The 18,602-nt window shown below is 56.0% G+C and overlaps 1 protein-coding gene across 1 annotated transcript in view; it reads right to left on the reverse strand.

Moving 5' to 3' along the window:
* CELF5 (CUGBP Elav-like family member 5) overlaps window positions 1-18,602 on the reverse strand; it is a 60,807-nt gene that overhangs the window by 29,794 nt on the left and 12,411 nt on the right. The window contains exons 2-4 of the mRNA XM_077751834.1: window positions 12,147-12,229; window positions 1,557-1,605; window positions 71-199 (exon numbers count right to left, since the gene is read on the reverse strand). Coding sequence (XP_077607960.1) covers window positions 71-199; window positions 1,557-1,605; window positions 12,147-12,229 — 261 coding nt within the window. The remainder of the gene's footprint in view (window positions 1-70; window positions 200-1,556; window positions 1,606-12,146; window positions 12,230-18,602) is intronic.

Consider the following 18,602-nt stretch of genomic DNA (forward strand, 5'->3'; position numbering starts at 1 on the left):
TCCCAGCGTGGTCCCATCCCCACCTACGCGCCCAGTCTCGCCCCCAGGCCAGTCCGGTCTCGCCGGTCACCTTTGCTGCTGCCGTCAGGCCCGCGGAGCACGGTGCACTCATCGATGACCCCAAAGGGCTGGAACAGCCGCAGCACGTCCTCTTCCGACTGCTGCTTGTTCAGCATCCCCACAAACAGCTTCCGGTCCCCTGCGGGCGGAGACACCCCCTCAGTCGAGTCCTGGCCTCCCGGAAATTTCTCGGTCCCTCCAACCGAGTGGGGGCCGCGGGGCCTGGCGGGAGCGCGGCGGCCCCTGCCCTGCCTNGCTCCCTCCGGGACCTGGGCTGCTCCCCTGCCGTCGGGAGCCCGCGATGGTGAGCTGCCGTTACTATGGAAACCTGTTCTCTGGCAGCTGTCACTCATGAGGGTGGGCGGGAAGGAGAGGCCCGCGCAGAGAGACTGAGTCCGGGAAAGAAGCAGGTGAGAGAGAGAAAGGGCCAGGGAGAGACAGGGAGAGACAAAGAGAGACACAGAGTCCAGAGAGAACCAGAGAGACAGGAGAGAAGAAGGAGAGAGAAAGAGGTACGGAGAGGGAGAGAGAGGGTGAGACAGAGAGAGAGGAAGGGGGAGAAGCGGAAGGAAAAGAAGGAGAGGAAGGGGGAGGAGGAGGGGGGAGAAGGGAGGATTAGTGGGAAGAGGAGAAGGCGGAGGAGAAGAAAGGGGAGAAGGAGGCAGAGGAGCAGGGGAGGGAGGAAGAGGAGGAGGAGAAGAATGAGGGAGAAGAGAAGGAAGAGGGGGAGGAGGNGAGAGAAGAGAAGGGACGGGCATGCGCACACACAGCGGGCCCAACCGCCCTGCTCCCCACGCCACCCCCAGGGCTGGCTGCTCCCCCGCAGCCCCAGTCCACCCGAGATGGGGAGGGGGCAGGAAAATCCCTAAGAATGACTAGGCTTGGGTGCCACTGGGGCATCTGAGCCCCAACGCGGGTCCCCAACATGGTCCCGACCCGCAGCCCGCACACCCGCCCGCCCAGCCGGGAGCCGTCAAGCACACGCGCTGGGACGCCCACGCCCACGCACAGGCCACGCAAGCAGGCCCCCGACCGCATCCACACATGCACGTGTGCACGCGCTCACACGCGTCTGTACACAGGCACGCCAAGGCATGCATGCTCTCTCTTTCTCTCTCTCTCTCTCTCTCTCTCACACACACACACACACACAGCAACTCCCCTCGGGGACCCCTTCAGGGATCCCGTCCCCTGTGCCTCAGAAGGCCCCCATTATGGCACCCTACGGGGAGTGGTGTATTTCAAGCTCTAGGGGGCAGCGGCTGGGCCTGGCCAGACCCCCCACTCCTGACTCCTGGGCTGGTGGCGCTGTGGTTGGGAAGAGAGGACAGAGCCCCCCTGCTCTCCTACCCGAGCCAGGGGACTCTGCCGCCACCCCCACCATTAGGTGTGTGAGCAGAGAGGTGACTGCTACATCCTTCTGATCAGAGATTCCCCTCCTTCCCTGGTTCCTCTGCCAGCCCCCAGCCTGGTAGCCACGGAGAGATGACAACTACCTCCGCGGCTTTCACTGTCCGCAGGCTTCACCTGGATCGGCCGCGCCATCTGTGGAGAGAGAGGGGAGGTGGAGGTCAAGGCTGGCCGGGCGGCATCATGGCTGGAGGCTATGTCTGAGCTCCACCAGGCACCCTGCCCACCTCTCAGCATCCCACCAGCTTCCAGCAGCAAACCAGCCAAACTGAATGACACACAGTCCCATGTACTGGGCTTCGCTCATGCTGTCTGGAAAACTCTTACTTTACCTTCAAAACCCAGTAACAATATCCCTTGCTGCAAGAGGCCTCCTTGCCTTCCCAAGTGTAGTATGTTCTTTGCCAAGATGCCCAACTCCTCTGGTCCCGTATGTGATGTGACCTTGTGGTTTCTCTCACCAACGACTGGAGTCTATTTCCCCACCCTCTGCATCTGGACTTGACCTTGTGACTTGCTCTGGCGAGTGGAGTGGAGTGGAAGGGAAGAAGCGGGAGTTCTGAGCTCCGGCCTTGAGAGACTTTACAGCTTCCTCTTTTGGAAACTGCACATCGCCAGGTGGACAAGCCGAGGCGGGACAGGAGGACAGGGGGCCCCAAGCACGGAGAGGCCCCGACACACAGCCTGTGGGGGTGAGGCTGTCCTCTCCCAGCTGGCCCCGGCAAGCCCTGACTGGCCGCCACGGCATGAAGGACCCCAGGAGAGACTAGCAGAAGAACCACCCAGCTGAGCCCCGCCTGTGCTCACTAACTCGTGGAATCACGAACAAATGAACTGGTTGAGTTGGTTTGTTACTGAGCACTAGCTGACTGATACCAAGGCAACTACTTTTAGTCAGTTCTCTGAGCCTCGGGTGGGAGGACTGTCATACCTGAATGGGCCAGCTTTCAATGTGGACTCAGTGTTCTGGACACTCCTGTCCCCAGCCTTCAGCACTGAAAATGATATTCAGTGGAAGAAATCCTCCTGTGATCCCCACCCCCAAACTTACCCTGCCATGGGTAGGAGCTAATGTGGCTATTTGAGAACAAACTCAAGCGATGTGGGAAGTGGGTGACATTTGCTTCTCCACTCATCTGAGGACGGAATCCTCCTCTAAGCCTGGTATCTCTGGTGAACTCCTACTCATCCTTCAAAACCCCGACTGAAAGCCCCACGTAGGCAGCCCTTCCACCCCTCTGGGTTTCTTCCTCCTTCTGCTCTGGGGACAGGGAGTGTCTGTGTCTTGCTTTCTCATGCAGGCAGGGAGAATCGGAGAAACTTGCCGAACTGAACTGACCGGGAGGAGATGGCCAACACCCAACAGCACAGAAGGACACGCAGTGCCTCTGCACCGGGCCTGGGTTGGACCCCAGATCCCCTCCAAGGTCAGACACTCCCCGTGGCCATTCGGAGAAGGTGCTTGATGAACGCCACCTCTCTGGTCCCTGTGCAGCTTCCCAGCGAGCCCCAGCTTTCACCAGGCTTTACAGATGTCAAAACCATGGCTGGGAGTAGTTATCTATCCAAGGTCACGGTGAGTGAGTCAAGGCACTAAGCCTTCCTAGACTTCAACTCTAAGGATCTTTCTACCCAGTCCCATGAGTAGAGAGCCCTCTCCAACTATGAACCCCCAGATCTCCTTCCCCTTCTCTCAGACCCTGAACTGCCCCCCATCTGAGTCCCCTCCCTCACTGTGCACCCTCATCCCTGCGCCCCTCCCCCTCTCCAGCTTCCCTACCCTCTCTGAGCCCCTCCCCATTCTGAGCTCATGCGCTGCCTCAATTTGAACTCAGTCTCGGGAGGCCCAGAAGCAGAGAGGCCTTCCAGTTCCTCAGTTCCCGCCACCCACCCAACCACATCGTCAGAGGGACCCTGACCACCTGGGAAAGGCCAAAGCATGTCTCCCTCCCCCCATCATGCGCGCGCGCGCGCGCACACACACACACACACACACACACACACCCGGGGCCCTCTCACCTGGGTACCACACCCAGCTAGCTAGAGGCAGGAGGGGAGATTTTTTTCAACCAGATGGGACCGGTTTCTGGGCTGGGGGCAGACTGAGGCCGTGAAAGGAGGTGGGGAGCAGGGGGCACCTGAGCTCCGGCCTCCTGTTCACAGCCACCACNGATTCACCCCACGGAAGCTGGCAATTGTTGTTGCCATGGAAACCGCCTCTTAGGGGCGAGCCCAGCTCCTGCCTCGCACAAAAGAGATATTTAAATATAATCTTCTGGAGATGGATGAGCAGAGGGAGGGAGCGAGGGAGGGGCGGCCACGGGGAGGGAACCTGTCCCCATCCCCGCACCCTCCNTTGCGGAGCCTGGGACCTTCCGCCTCCCGGGAGGCCCCTTCCCCCTCCTGGGTCAGCTCGGCGCGGGGGGCAGGGGGTCTGGGTCTGGTGCCGAGAAGCCAGGCGGGCAGCCCGTCCCCTCCTCCCCGGTCCCCCGCTCGNCTGCCTAGTGCCCTCCCTCCCTCCCTCGCTCCCTCCTCCACCTTCTCTGGCTCCCCATCGCTTCATCCCTTCCTTGCCCCTTCCCTTCCCCCTTTAATTTATTCCCTAACACTCCCCGTGTGCCCCATGCGGAGTAAGCTTGCCACCCCGGGGTGGACCCCAGTGGCCGAGGGGAGACAGAGGCAGATACAGACACTCCGGGACCTAAGAGGTCAGGATTGAGCCAGAGGTAGGGATCAAGGGCTCAGAGACCCTAGGACAGAGAACAGTGAAGAGCCCAAGGCTATTCTGGGGCTGCACTGGAGATGGGATATGTGTAGTGGGTTTTGAAGTATGAGTAAGAGTTTTTGGGGAGGGGAGACGGTTTCTCCTGCTGGAGGAATCCCTACATCCCCTGACTCATTTAATCTCCAAACAACTTTATGAGACGAAAACATTGGCATTTTGCAGATGGGCAAATCAGAAAGGGAGAGGAGAGAGTTGGAAGCAGAGTCCAGGTCTCCTGAGGGTTTCCTCAAGGGTCCTCTTAGGATCCAGCCCGCCCTCCAGCCAAGGTCCTGCGGGCTGGGGCTCCGGGGCGTCTGTGACTCCGGGGTGGGCACACATCAAGTAGCTGAGGTCCAGGCCTTGCTCTGCCCCCCAGCGTTTGCTGGGTGACTTCGACCAAGTCATACATGGTCCCTTGTGTATGACCTGTGTATCTTACAGATGGGGAAACTGAGGCCACTGGGGAAGGGACCGCAGGAGGTGCCTCTGGTACTCGGGCTGGGGCCCCTAAGATGGTCCTTTAGAAGATGCGGGGGCCCAGGAGAGGCCCCAACCAGGCTGTTTCCGGGGGGTATGGAAGAGAAGAAAGCAGGGTGGTGCCGAAGCCGCTAATACAGCCCCCCCTTCTCCCGCTGGGGCCCCAGGCCAGCCTCTGTCAAACACCCGGACCAAGCCTCCCTCCTGCTCTAGGTGCTGCTGTGGCTCCCTACTGCCCTGGGAGCAGCATCCTGGCATTCCTGCTCTCCCTTCCTCCTGTGCCCCCAGGACATCACTGAGCTCGCTGGCTGGACCTCACCCTCCGCACCCCATCCTCACTGTGAGGAGGCCCCTCAGATGCCACCCCTCCCTGAAGGCTTCCTGTCCAAGTCCATCTCCTTCGGGTGCCTTGTCCAGGCATCACCTTGATTGTGGTACATGCTCCCCCCCACACACTGACCCTCTTGGGTGACTTCCCAGGGACAGGGACCGAGGGCTCTGCGCCCCCTCCCCAGCAGAGGCCCGGCCCAGGGCCCACAAATGGCAAGTGAAATGAAATGAGACAAGACCCGTGGTTTCCAGACTCCGCAGAAGGCGAAACCCAGTTCCCGTGGGCAAAGAGCAAGCTGGGCCTGCGCTGGGACAGCGCCCCGCGTGGGGAGGAAGTCAAGGGCTTGTGCCCAGCTGCGCCTACGCCATCCCCGCTGCGGGGGAGAGACTGGGCTTGGGAAGACGGCGAGACTGGCCCAGAGTCCCGCAGGCTTGACTTGCCTGCAAGCCTTCGTTTGTTCATTATCGTGGATTTGCCAGACTCCAGGCTCGGCAGCTGGCAGGTGTCCCCTCGCACGGCCCTCAGAACACTCTGCAGTCCCATTTCACAAGTGAGGAAACTGAGGCCTGGGGAGGTCAAACCACCTTGGGGCCCCTTGTGCCTTCTCAGGCTTGGCTTGGCTCTGAGCCAAGTCAGGGGATGTGGGCCTGGGTCTCCGAAAGCCCGTGTGCGTAGAAGGGGGTTCAGGAGGGGTCTGCTGGAGGGACCCGCGGGCAGACGGACAAACCTACCCCTTCCCAGGGCGCACAAAAGCACAGCAGGGCAGCCGGCAGATCTGGGGTGTCCTTTGGCCCTCAAGACCTTCATGAAGAAAGAGATGGCACCGCCTCTAACGGCACGGCCCCCGAGAGACCCCGCTGGACCTGCTGTCCCCTCGGCGCCCGGCTCCATGTCCAGGAACCCCGTCCTGGGGTTGGACGGCCCAACAAAGAACGTCAGCGGCCATTTGAGGCGTCTGCCCAGCGTGGGCTCCAGGGTCCTGCGGTCCATTCCGGGTTCTATTCTGGGCTTCCGTTATTCAATTTAGGATCCTATTCTGGAATGCTGAGAATTGATTAAAGCGCTTCCCCCACGGACGCGGCTGTCACACGCGAGACGGAACTGGAACCTGCTTCAGAAGCCGCGTCGTGTAGGGGGGCCTGGCCCGTCACGGAGTTGGGGGAGGGGCACAGAGCCAGCACGGGCCGGCGCACTCCCCTCCCGGCTTGCGAAGAGATAAGAAGTGTCCACTGCACACTGTCCCCCCCACACACACACGCGTGCACGCGGGTTTTCCGGGGAGGCGGGGGACGTGAGAGAAGACGGCTGTCTCGGTCTTGGCCATGACCCCCTGCGGCGCCCTGACTCCCTGGCTGTGTGTGCAGGCACGTGAGCCGGCGGGGTGGGCTCTTCCAGCTCGGGGCGAACCGCGTGGGCTGCGCTCCGGCTCCTGGCAGAGGCGCCCGGAGGGGGGTCAGACATCCGTGCTCAGATGCGGCTGACAGGCAGGGGTGCCTCCCGCCCCAGCAGCCCCCCTCACTCTTCCTGCAATCTGCCGCCGAGGCCCCAGCTCTGGTTCTGGAAGGGCTGCTGAGAGCACTGCCCTGGGGGAGGGAGGCCCACCCGCAAGTCACCCCCCTTCTTTGCCTGGCGGGTGGGTGTCAGCCCCAGAAGCCGCAGGCGCACACACTCGGGGGTCAGGACTCCTGAGTCTGCGCCCAAAGGAAACGTGGTGCATTTCTGTCAACCTCTGTCGAATGTAGCGATCTGTCCAGTTTGTAATGAACCACCAAGAAGAGAATGACAAAGGAATTGTGTGTCGACGCTGCGGAAGACTACACGGCGACGAAAAAGCAACAGCCACTGAGGCGCCTGTCCAGGCCGACAGGTGATGCTGGGTCTCAAATCAGCAGCACAGTAAGTGGGAAAAGATGCGGGTGGTAAACGCTACATATAACATGATTCCATTCCTCTTAGGTAAAAAGCAATCTGGGGAAAAGTTGCCCAGTCCTTTAGAGAGAATATTTATAAGCGTGAAGAACATGAAGAAGAGCAGGTGTCGGTCACCATAAAAGTCAGGATGTTGACTCCTCCGACAGGAAGAGAGGCTTGGGCGTGGGGACGTGCTGGGTGCTGGGTGCTGGGTGCTACTAGAGACTCCCCCTTCTCCTCCCCTCAACCATGAGCTGGTATCAAAAATGAGACCCCAGACTCCACAGTTGAGACACATGATGACATTGCATCATGTTCCTGGGTCTAGAACATTCTAGGTCTGCCCTGTCTAACCTGGTGGCTGAACCTTGGTCTAGAACATTCTAGGTCTGTGCTATTCAAAACAGTGGCTGACTCCTAGCTTAGGACATTCTAAATCTGAAGTCTCCAATACAGGAGGTGGCCCCCAGTCTAGATCATTCTACATCTGCTATCTAACACAGTAATTATCTCCTGATCTAGAACATTCTAGGGGCGCTTGGGTGGCTCATTTGGTTAGTGTCTGACTTCAGCTCAGGTCATGATCTCTTAGTTTGTGAGTTCGGGCCCTGCATCAGGCTCTGTGCTGATAGCTCGGAGCCTGGAACCTGCTTCAGATTCTGTGTCTCTCTCTCTCTCTCTCTCTGCCCTCCCCACCTTGTGCTTACTTTTTCTCTCAAAAATAAATACATTAAAAAAAAACATTCTAGACTTGAGCTGGCCAGTGTGGTAGCCACTACCCACATGTAGTGGTTTAAGTTTAAAAAAAATTTTTAACGTTTATTTATTTTTAAGAGAGAGAGACTGAGCATGAGGGGGGGAGGGGCAGAGAGAGAGGGAGAGATGGAATCTGAAGCAGGTTCCAGGCTCCGAGCGTCAGCACAGAGCCCGACGCGGGGCTCGAACCCATGAACTATAAGAACACGACCTGAGCTGAAGTCAGACGCTTAACCGACTGAGCCACCCAGGTGCCCCTGTAGTGGTTTAAGTTTAAATTTAAATGTATTAAAATTAAATAACATTATAAATTCTGTTCCTAAGTCACATATGCCACATTTCAAAGGCTCAATAGCCACACGAAGCTAGTGGCAGCCAAACTGGACAGCACAGACAGAACATTTCCACCACTGTGGACATTTTTACTGGACCGCAATGATCTAGAATGAAGATCCGCCAACTCTGTTCTGGTCCTCTGTTTTTGTAAATAAAGTTTTATTGACACAGTCATACTCTTTCATTTATGTATTGTCTGTGTGTGTATGTGTTTTTATGTGATTCAACAGAGGCCCTATGACCCCCAAGGCCAAAAATATTCACTCTCTGATCCTTTACAGAAGACATTTGCTGACCTTTCGCCTAGAACATTTTCCACCAATCCTGTCCAATATGGCAGCCACCGGCCACATATGGCCATTGAGCACTTGATAGGCGGCTTGTGTGACCGAGGGACAGAATTTAAAACGTTGCTTAGTTATAGGTAAAGTAAGTATAAACTTAAATCTAAAAATGGATTACTGATTTCATTCTTGGAAAATCTTTTAGGTCTGTTCAGAGCAACTGGGGTAGGTGAACCTATTTTTCCAATTGTCAGGTTTATGGAAAATGCAAACAGTAGACACGGTCCCCACCGATCGTCCAGCTGGAGGTGGACACAGCTCACACAGCCGATGTTAGACCCCCACGGCGGAAAAATGTGAACCATCGCATTAAGTATACTGCCCACTTGCTGAAATTATATTTCAAGAGGTGTTGGGTTAAGATGAAATATAGTATTCAAATTAAATTCACCTCTCATTAATTTTTAAATGTTCCTCCTAGAAAAATGTATTTAAAAATTATTTTAATGTTTATTTTTGAGAGAGAGAGAGACAGAATCTGAAGCAGGCTCTAGACTCTGAGCTGTCAGCACAGAGCCTGATGCAGAGCTGCAAGATCATGACCTGAGCCAAAGTCAGATGCTTAACTGACTAAGCTGGTCAGGTGCCCCCAAATTTATTTTATTTGGGTGGGAAGGGCAGAGAGAGAGAGAGAGAGAGAGAGAGAGAGAGAGAATCCCAAGCAGGCTCCATGCTCAGTGGGGAGCCCAACATGGGGCTTGAACCCACGACCCGCGAGATCACAACCTGAGCCGAAATCAAGAGTCAGACACTGAACTGACTGAGCCACCTGGACGCCCCCTCCTAGATAGATGTAGATGCTAAATGTGGCTTGTGTCATATATCAATTAGCACTGTTCTGGAACATTCGCTGCTCCTTATTCTCCTGATCACTGGATGTCAGTAGCATCTCCCAGTCATGACAATCACAAGTGTCCCCAGACGTCACCCAGGGTCCCATGGGCAGAACCGCCCCCCGGGGTTGAGACCCCATAAACTCCTCCGTTAGACAGTGGAGCCTCCGGTGTGTTTCCCACACTCAGCAACACGCCTGGCACATTCCTGCCCCCCAGGCCGGCACGCTCCGTCCCCATGCCACCCCCTCTCCATCTGCCACAGTCTTCCTCGTCTCTCCAGACACGGCTCAAATGCCCCCTCCGCCAGAGGCCACCTTGTTTGCCCCCACGAAGTCGCCAGTGCAGTCCCGGCTCCCCCCCCCCCCAAACCGCCACAGGGCTGCCCCGGCCAGCGCACCCCCCGCTACTCATTTTGTGCTCGCCCCTTATGGTGGGCTGAACGGGGCTCCCCTGAAATACGCCCAAGTCCTAACCCCCCGGAACCTGCGAATGCGACCTCATTTGGAAAAGGCGTCCTTACAGATGTAATTAAGTCATGGATCTGGAGATGAGGTTCACCCTGGATTTAGGGTGAGCCCCAGACCCATCGACAGGTGTCCGTATAAGAGAAAGGCGCAGGGAGAGGGGAGAGGTATAGACATGAGGGGGGACATGTGGCCACAGAGGGAGGGGTTGGGGGGAGGCGTCCGCAAGCTGGAGAATGGCCGTGACGGCAGTCAGTCGNTATCTGTTCGTGCTTTGTCTGTACCCCGCGCCTGTCCCTGCCGTACATCAGGACTCAGTAAATGTCTGTTGAACGGACCAAGGGGCCCCCACTCTAGAGAGAGGCCCCCACCTTCTGGCTTCCCTCTCGGCTGCTGATGGAGCCCAGAGCCCAGCTTTGGCCCCCAACGCAGAAGCTGCTCGTGTCCAGGCTCCCAGGGCCTCGGGCAGTGGAGAGGGAGGCTGGCTTTCGGTCTCAGTGATGCCAGCAGGAAGATGGGGGCAGAGGAAAGCTAAGAAGGACCGAGCTGGGGGCACTGCTAGCAATGTCAGCAGATCTCCAGGTGGGTATGGATTTCTCCGGACAGAGGGTTCAGAGCTCCCAGCCAGAGCCTGACGCCACACGCCAAGACACGGCCCGCGGGACATGGGAGGGCTGGGCGCCCACACGGGGTCTGCGGTCAGGCCCCCATCCCGCTGTTTGCTGGCTGCTCGACCTTGGAAAAATCCACCACGAAATCACTTTCTTCTTCCAAGTGCCCAATTCCCCCGGGGGTTCCTGCCAAAGAGAGTGTGGCAGACAGTGTGTGGCTGAGCCGAGGCATGTGGCGGTGCCCTCTGTGTGCCCGGGGAGGCGGAGGGGAGCACCGGCCGCCATGCTGTGAGGCTGCTCAAGATGTCCTTCTGGAAAGGACCTGAGGCCCCTTGTCCACGCCGCTCCAGAGGCCAGCACAGAGGCGGACCCCTGAGCCACAGTCAGGAGAGACTCCGAGCCGGGACCTTGTGGCAAACTTGTTCCCTAATTCCGGGGCCACTGAGACCACTAACGCTGGCTGTTTGAAGCCAGCAGGTTGTGGAATAATCGTTAGGCCGCAGGACGTAACTAACGTGGCCCACAGGACCCCACTGTGCCCTGGGTGCCAGCCTGTACGGACACACCCACCCTCCAGTTGTCAGCTGGCTTGGGGACGTGATGGCAGAAGGTCCAAGGGACCAAGAACTGTGAATCCTCTTCTTGGATGTCACCTCCTCCGTGAAGCCTTCCGTGACCACCTTCTTTACAGTTTCCTCCCTCCCCTCCACCCTGTAATACTCTTCCAGTGCTGAAGATCAGAGAGGTTAAGTCACTGGCTCACTGATACTCAGCAAGGACTGCTTGGAGCTGAGCAAGGAGCACACTGATGCAGCCGCCATTCGCCTCCACCACTCCTGTCTCCCCCCAGAAAGGGGCACTTTGTTCTTGGCTGTGAGGTTGAGGCCACTCCTGGGCCATTTTTGGTGCTTGTTCAGGCTCAAGTCAGCCCATGATGTCATGTTCCCAGCAGGTATACCCAGTCAGCCATGCTGTGCCCAAGTTCCCAGCATTTGTCTGCAGATGCCACCCCCCCCAGCAGCCCCCACATGCCCTTGATGCTGAAGAGTCCCTGAGAATCCCAGGAGGAAGGGTGAGCCCCCCAGCACTCGGGGGATGCCACAGATCTCACTGTGGTCCCTTCGACTTCCATGAGGACGGACTGCCTGGGGACTGGTCTCGGGTGGCTCAGAGGACCACCCTCCCTTCACTGGGGACAGGGCTTCCTGCCCACCCCAAGAAGGCAGGGCTAACGAGGGAGAGCCGGCGGAGATGAGCCTGGACCAGCCTCCCCTGGGAACGGAAAACTGCCAAACAGCTCCTGCATCAAGGGGCTGTAGCTCTATTTGCTCCTTAAGGATGAGGGATAAGAAAATCCGTTTCCTTTTCATCGTGAGAAGCAGGCAGGGTGTAAGCTCCTCCTGGGGGCCCTTAAGGCCCTGTAGGACTTGCCCTGTCCCCTCTCTGCCCTCCCCGCCTCCCTCTCTCCCCCTCCGCCCTCTGCTCCCGCCGCACAGGCCCCCTTGCTGTTCCTCCAACGTGCCAGGCACAGTCCTGCCTCGAGGCTTTTGCACGTGCTGTCCCCTCTCTCTGCTAGTGCTTCCTCATCCTTCAGGTCTCCGCACAATGACACTTGCACGCGGGGCCAGGCTTTGTGCAGTAGGCAACACACGACCACTCTGGTGTGAAGTATGGAGCATGGCATGCAGTAGGCACTCAATAAATGCTCTGTCTGAGCATTTCTGTCCCTCTGCACCTTATCCCTTTTTCTGAGTCCAGAGGCACTCGGGCTTCACCGCTGATCCCAGGAGCTCTGGTCCCAGAGCGTCCCCTCCATCCCCACTCCCCGGACAGCACCCGGACTCACCCCGGGCAAGGTCTTCTGTTCGTGCAGGGCAGTCTGAGCTTTGATGGCGGAGTCCCTGGCACAGTAGGTGAGAAAGGCACAGCCTGGAAAGGAGAAAAATGGGGAGCGTTAAGAGAAAAGGAGGTTGCACACCCAAGTTCACAGCAGCATAATCCCAACGGCCAAAAGGTGGAAGCGAGTCAAGTGTCATCGATGGATAAATGGATAAACACAATGGGGTCCATCCACACGCTGGAATATCGTTCAGCCTGAGAGTTAGACGTCCCGCCACCTGCCACGGTGTGGACGGGCCCGGAGGACGCTGTGCGCAGTGACAGAAGCCAGACACAGAAGGACACGTCCTGCGTGACCCACTCCCAAGGGGTCCCCAGAGGAGTCCCGTCCGCAGAGACAGAGAGTAGATGGTGGGAGCCGGGGGTGGGCAGGGGCGGGGAGTCCGTGCTTCATGGGGACAGAGTCTCAGTTTGGGGAGATGGAAGGTTCTAGAGACGGATGGATGGTGGGGGCGGCTGCACGACAGACAGAGTGCCGCTGAGCTGTGCGCTTAGAAATGGTTACGGTGGTGAATTTAATTGTATTTTATCACAGTTAAAAAATTGGAAAAGGTGGGGCGCCTGGGTGGCTTAGTCAGTTGAGCGTCCGACTTTCGCTTAGGTCATGATCTCATGGTTCGTGGGTTCGAGCCCTGCGTCGGGCTCTGTGCTGACTGCCAGCTCAGAGCCTGGAGCCTGTTTCAGTCTGTGACTCCCTCTCTCTCTGACCCTCCCCTGCTCACGCCGTCTCTCTCTCTCTCTCCTAGAAATAAATTTTTAAAAAAATAAAAAAAAATTGGAGAAGGAGGAAAAATTGGTTACAACGGTAGATTTTATGTTCTTTTTTACGACAAATTAAAAATAAACAGAGGACACTGGAGCCAACGTGTTTTTTGGGGGGACAATAACAGTGGTTCAGCACCCCCACACACGGTGAGATGGGGGAGGGGAGACGGACCGGCTGTTAATGAAATCCGTGGCTGACGCTGGGCGAGGAGCCGGAGAGCGAGCGCCGGGTGAGGCCGGGGTGCGGAGCCAGGCGGCGGCCGCCCGGGGAGGAGGGTGCGGATGCACCTGTGCAGCAGGTACTCCAGGACTGGGGTGAGGAGCACGGGGTTCTGCTACGGACCTGCTCGTGGCCTTGGACCGGGCGCCGCCCTTCTCCGGGCCTCAGTTTCCCCCATCCGAGAGAACGCGAGAGAGTGTGGAAGGATGGGTCAAGGGGCGAGGGCGGAGCTAGAAGGGGCGAGGGCGGAGCTAGAAGGGCGGGGCGGAGCTAGAGCGGGCGTGGCGAAGCGGACGAGGGCAGAGCCAATCAGGAGCGGAAAGGGGCGGGCCCGCCCTGAAGTGATCCGGAGCGAGGGTGTGATTGGTTGGACGACGTCTTGGGCGGGGTGAGGCTGGGGAGCCAGGGTGCGAGGCGTGAGAACTGCAGAGACGAGAGACCTCGAGAGAGACGGAGAGAAGCCCCCAGAGGAAGACTGAGGAGATAGATCAAAGGTATTTTAAAAGATGTTTGCCTGAGGCGGGGTGTGGGATGCAGGCAGGTGTCAGGTCCTCTGAGCTGGACCCNCCCCCCTTAACCTCTCTGCCTCCCCCTCTCCCCTAGGCCCCTGTGCGGAGCCCCGGGAACAGCTCCGTGGTGCCCAGGTTTGCTCCAGGCAGGAGCTCCTTAAAGCCGCGTCCTTCCTTCTGGGACGAGCTCAGCACACTGGCATTCCCACAGGCTGGGCCGGCGGGGGCGGGGGGGGGGGGGCCCCAGGCCGGGGGGGNGGCTTTCCAACATTTAAAAAACATTTGCGGTGAGAACGTACAATGGTGCAGCCCCCATGAAAAACAGTTTGGCGGTTCCTCAAAAAAGTTAAACATAGCATTATCGTATGATCCAGCAACTCCACGCCTGCGTCTATACTCAAAAGAATTGAAAACAGAGACTCGAACAGGTATTTCAAACAGGTGTTACACATATTCGTGGCAGCCATTGTTCACAATGGTCAAAAGGCGGCACAACCCAAGTGCCCATCAGCAGATGAATGGGTAAACACAATGCGGTCCATCCACACACTGGAACATTCTTCTGACCTAAAAAGTGAGGAATTCTGACCCCCCCCCCTTACAACGTGGATGAACCTTGAAGGATGCTATGCACAGTGTAATAAGCCAGATACAGAAAGACACGTCCTGCGTGACCCCACTCACCGGGGACCCCTGGAGGAGTCCCATCCACAGAGACAGAATAGATGGTGGGAGCCGGCGGTGGGGCGGGGGTGCGGAGTCAGTGCTTCATGGAGTCAGTTTCAATATGGGAAACTGAGAAATTCTAGGGATGGATGCAGGGCATAGTTACCCAACACTGTGATGCCACTGAGCTGTGCACTTAGAAATGGTTAAGATGGTGAATTTAATGTTATGTGTATTTTACCACAATAAAAATTGTAATGGATATATATTAAAAACATCCCNGGGCAGCCATCACCACCATCTAGTTCCGGAATGTTTCCACCCCCACCAAAAAGAGAATCCCTTCTCCATCAAGAAGTCCCTCCGCTTGGGGCACCCGGGTGGCTCATTCGGTTGAGCATCTGACTTTGGCTCAGGTCATGTTCTCACAGCTCTGAGTTCAAGCCCCATGTCTCACTCTGTGCCAACAGCTCAGAGCCCGGAGCCTGTGTTGGATTCTGTGTCTCCCACTCTCTCTGCCCCTCCCCCTCTTATGCTTGCTCTCTCTCTCTCTCAAAAATAAACATTAAAAATTACACACACATATACACACACCCATAGTGCAGAATATTGAAGTGTACAATGTAACAAATAATTACAAAATCATGTAACCATTTCCCAGGTCAAGGAATAGAACATAGCAGCCTCCAGAAGCCCTGGTGCCTCCCACCCCATGACACTCTCCCCCAGGAGGGACTGCTACCCTGGCTCTTGCCACAACTACGTCACTGCTTTTAATTATGGTTCCCTCTCCGAGTGTGTCACTAATCGGTGTAGCTGAGTGCTTCCTGCTTTTGGACTTGTATCCATAGAACCATAGCTCATGTACACTCAATATCTAGCTTCTGTTGAGCTTCTGCTCAACAACAGGTGCTTATGTGTATCAGGGGTTAAGTCCTTTTCATATTTTGCCCTGTGAATATACGGCAAGGTGGGTATCTATTCTCTTGTGGAGGTGCACCTGGGCTGTCCGCTGCTTAAGGCTCTCATGAATAAATATGCCGGGGAGCACCCTCGCCTTGCTACTTTGATGCACCAAGGCATATCCAGAAATGGAATTGCTGGTTATAACATAGCTTTATGTTTAGCTTTAGTCGATTCTTTCAAACAGTTTTCCAAAGTGAGTTGTGCCAGAGTATTCTCCAACCAACGGGTCTGATGGTATTTGTGCTTCCTTTTCACCAACCCTTGGTTTTGCCAGCCTTTTGGATGTTAGTCATTAAGGTGGGTATATCATTGTATTTCACTGAGATTGGAACACACATTGCTACAGTTACTAATAAAGTTGGGCACCTTGTGGCTTTGTAGGAGTTCTTTATGTGCTGTGTAAATAAAGGATACTTTGTATTCTCTTATGGTTACATCTGATGCACACATCTTCTCCCCACCCATGGCTGGTCTTTCTACTCCTTTTCTGGTGTTTCTATTTTCTGAATTTAATCCCCCAAGGTCTTCTGGGGAAAGGAGAAACGCTAAAACAGGTAGCCTAGGGCCTGAGAGAAATTAGGCACAGCCAGAAAGAAATTGGACTGCACGGAGATGTAAAATAGGGGCAAAGCCCTTCTTCCTTGGGTCCTTTCTTGCCAGTAGGACCTCATTTGCAGAACATGGAGTGTGCCAGTCCTGGGAGGGGAGGGAAGCCTCCCCCTCCCCCAGCAACCTTCAAGGCCTTGGGCCTGTGGGTCTGGAAGGTTCGAAGCCAGAGGGTTGCAAACCAGAATGCGTGCCGCTGTCCCCGGTGCTGAAACGCTTCCCTCTTTTGACCTGCTCTCTTCCTGACCTCTTTCTCTTTTCTAGTTGGTGAAAATGTGTGATGTTTACCCCTTTCTGGCCAAATACGGCCTTGGTTTTCAGTTCTTATTAGGGCTAAATTGTATCCCACTCCCCAAAACTCATATGTTGCTGTCCTAACTCCCCAGGACCTCAGAATGGGACCCTTTTTGGAAATTGAGTCATTGCAGACGAAATGAGTGACAGTGAGGTCATACTGCATTAAGGATGGTGTTTTTACAAGTGGAGGGGATTTGGGCACAGAGACACACACTCAGGGGGAACGCATGTGATTACGAGGGCAGAAATCTGGGTGATGTATCGACAAGCCAAGGAGCATTAGGGGCTGGCAACAAACCACCAGAAGCCGGGAGAGACCTGGCCCAGATCCTCCTTCAATCTCAGAAGGAACCAAATCAACCAGCACCTTGATCGCAGGCTTCTCGCCTCCAGGACTGTGAACAAACACGTTTCTGTTTTTGAAGCCCCCTGGTTTGTGCCGAGTTCTTTCAGCAGCATAGTCCCCAGTCAGCACAGACTTGTTAGTGATGTTAATAAGGCTCACTGACTTCTAATACGAATAAGCTTGTACTCAATATTGACTCACTTAATCCTTACAAAAACCCCACAAAGTAGCTGGTAGGATTGTCCTATTTTGCAGATGAGGGGCCAGGGCACAGAGTCCGGGGACGTGACTTGCCCAGGGTCACACAGATGGGGATTGGAACGTCCAGGCTCCATGGGCTGTGTGCTAACCGCTGGACTACACTGCCTTGAGCTTGCGTCGTTTCTAAATTTTTCCCCAGCGCCTAGGGGAGTGTCAGAGGCACCTGACCCACCTCTCCGTGAAAGGAACTTTAAAATAGTGCCAGGGTTCAATCCACTGTAACTGTTGGGAGTCTGTCGCATCCGAGCCCCAGAGGGAACTTCTGAGGGAAGTCACAGCCCAGGCGGAGCCTACACTGGATGAACCTCTCATCTCAGTTCCAGGCCTGGCCACCCCTCCCCCACACACCAGCCTCGTCAGTGACAAGGGGGCCACGTCTTGTGTCCAGTAGCTCCTTCCCGTGCTGGCCAAGCCCCACATTCTTCCCAGAATGCTAGGCTCTTAACCATCCCTTCACACTCGCATGCATTTTCAAAGCCTGAACCAGGGCTGATCTGGGGATGAGTGGGGTCAAGGCCCACAGATCTCTCTAGGCCCAAGGGCAGAGCACGGACCAAAATGAGGGAATCTTTGGGGAAAAATAGTATGTATATTTGAAAGTTTCCTAATAACTAGATCTTTCTCATCATGGCTCCTTTGAGAGAGGAGGGAGTTCCCCATCTCTGGAGGTAAGCAACAGTGGCTCCCCATAGAGGAAACCTCTTTTCCAGAGACTGCTGGGAGTCCCTCCTCATGCTGAGATCCCCCGCTCTCTGTTCCCAGTTCTGAGCTTTTGGGGATTTCATGACTCAAACCTGTAATAATGACGATAATAGTCGATGCCCACTGAGCACCAGGGATCCTACACGGGCATGGCTCCCATATCAACGCTTTGAATCCTCAGACTAGCCTAAGAGAATGGCATGATTGTGTTTATTATTATCTCCATTTTACAGATAGGGAAACTGAGACAGCACCTACCAAGGAATGTGCCCGATGTTACATCGCGATGGAGCCAGAGGCGGGATTTGAACCCCAGAGGACTAACTCCAGTCTGTGCTTCCTCTGTCTCAATATTCTCCCTCTTCTAGAGATACTAGTAGCAGCAGTCACAGCTGATTCACAGAGCACTTCGACAGGGTGGCCGTTATCCTGGGTACTTGGCCGCAGGCCCCTCCTCTCTGCAGGGACCCGACAAGGTGGCCATTATGCAGGGAACGCAGGAAGCAGCAGGTAAGGGTAGAGCTGGAATCTGAACCCAGGGGAATGTGACGTCACGGGCCTCACTGCCGTGCTCTGTGTCACAGAGGCTCTGATCCCCGGGCTGTGGAACTGCAGGGGCACCCCATTCCTCCATCTCCCCTGAAAGTCACCCGAAGCCTTTAATATTTTAAGACAAAGGAGGCCATAAGGGCATCTCTGAAAAGACAGTTGTATGCCACCTATAATCCAGTGTAAACACCGATTGCTTGTATGCAGATAGATTGAATCAGTAGGGGGTTACTTAATGATACAGGCCTCCCAGACATGGGGCCCTGGGGTAGCTCCACAGAGCCTTCAATGGTGGAAAGAACAGTGCCCAACTTACAGATGAAAAGCCTGAGGGTCACAGTGGCCCAGGTCACCCACAGGTAGCGACAGAGCTAGGACTTGAGCGCATACCCCATGGTCCCTCCATTGCAATCCGTCTCTGCTCACTCTGCACTCTGGGGACACCGTCCTGACTCAGGGGTGACGCTAGTGGCTCCCGGGCTGGGAAGATGCACAATGCACATTGACGCACCGCAT

This window comes from Crocuta crocuta, unplaced genomic scaffold (assembly GCF_008692635.1).
Source record: "Crocuta crocuta isolate KB4526 unplaced genomic scaffold, BGI_CrCroc_1.0 scaffold110, whole genome shotgun sequence".
In the NCBI taxonomy this organism is placed as follows: Eukaryota; Metazoa; Chordata; class Mammalia; order Carnivora; family Hyaenidae; genus Crocuta; species Crocuta crocuta.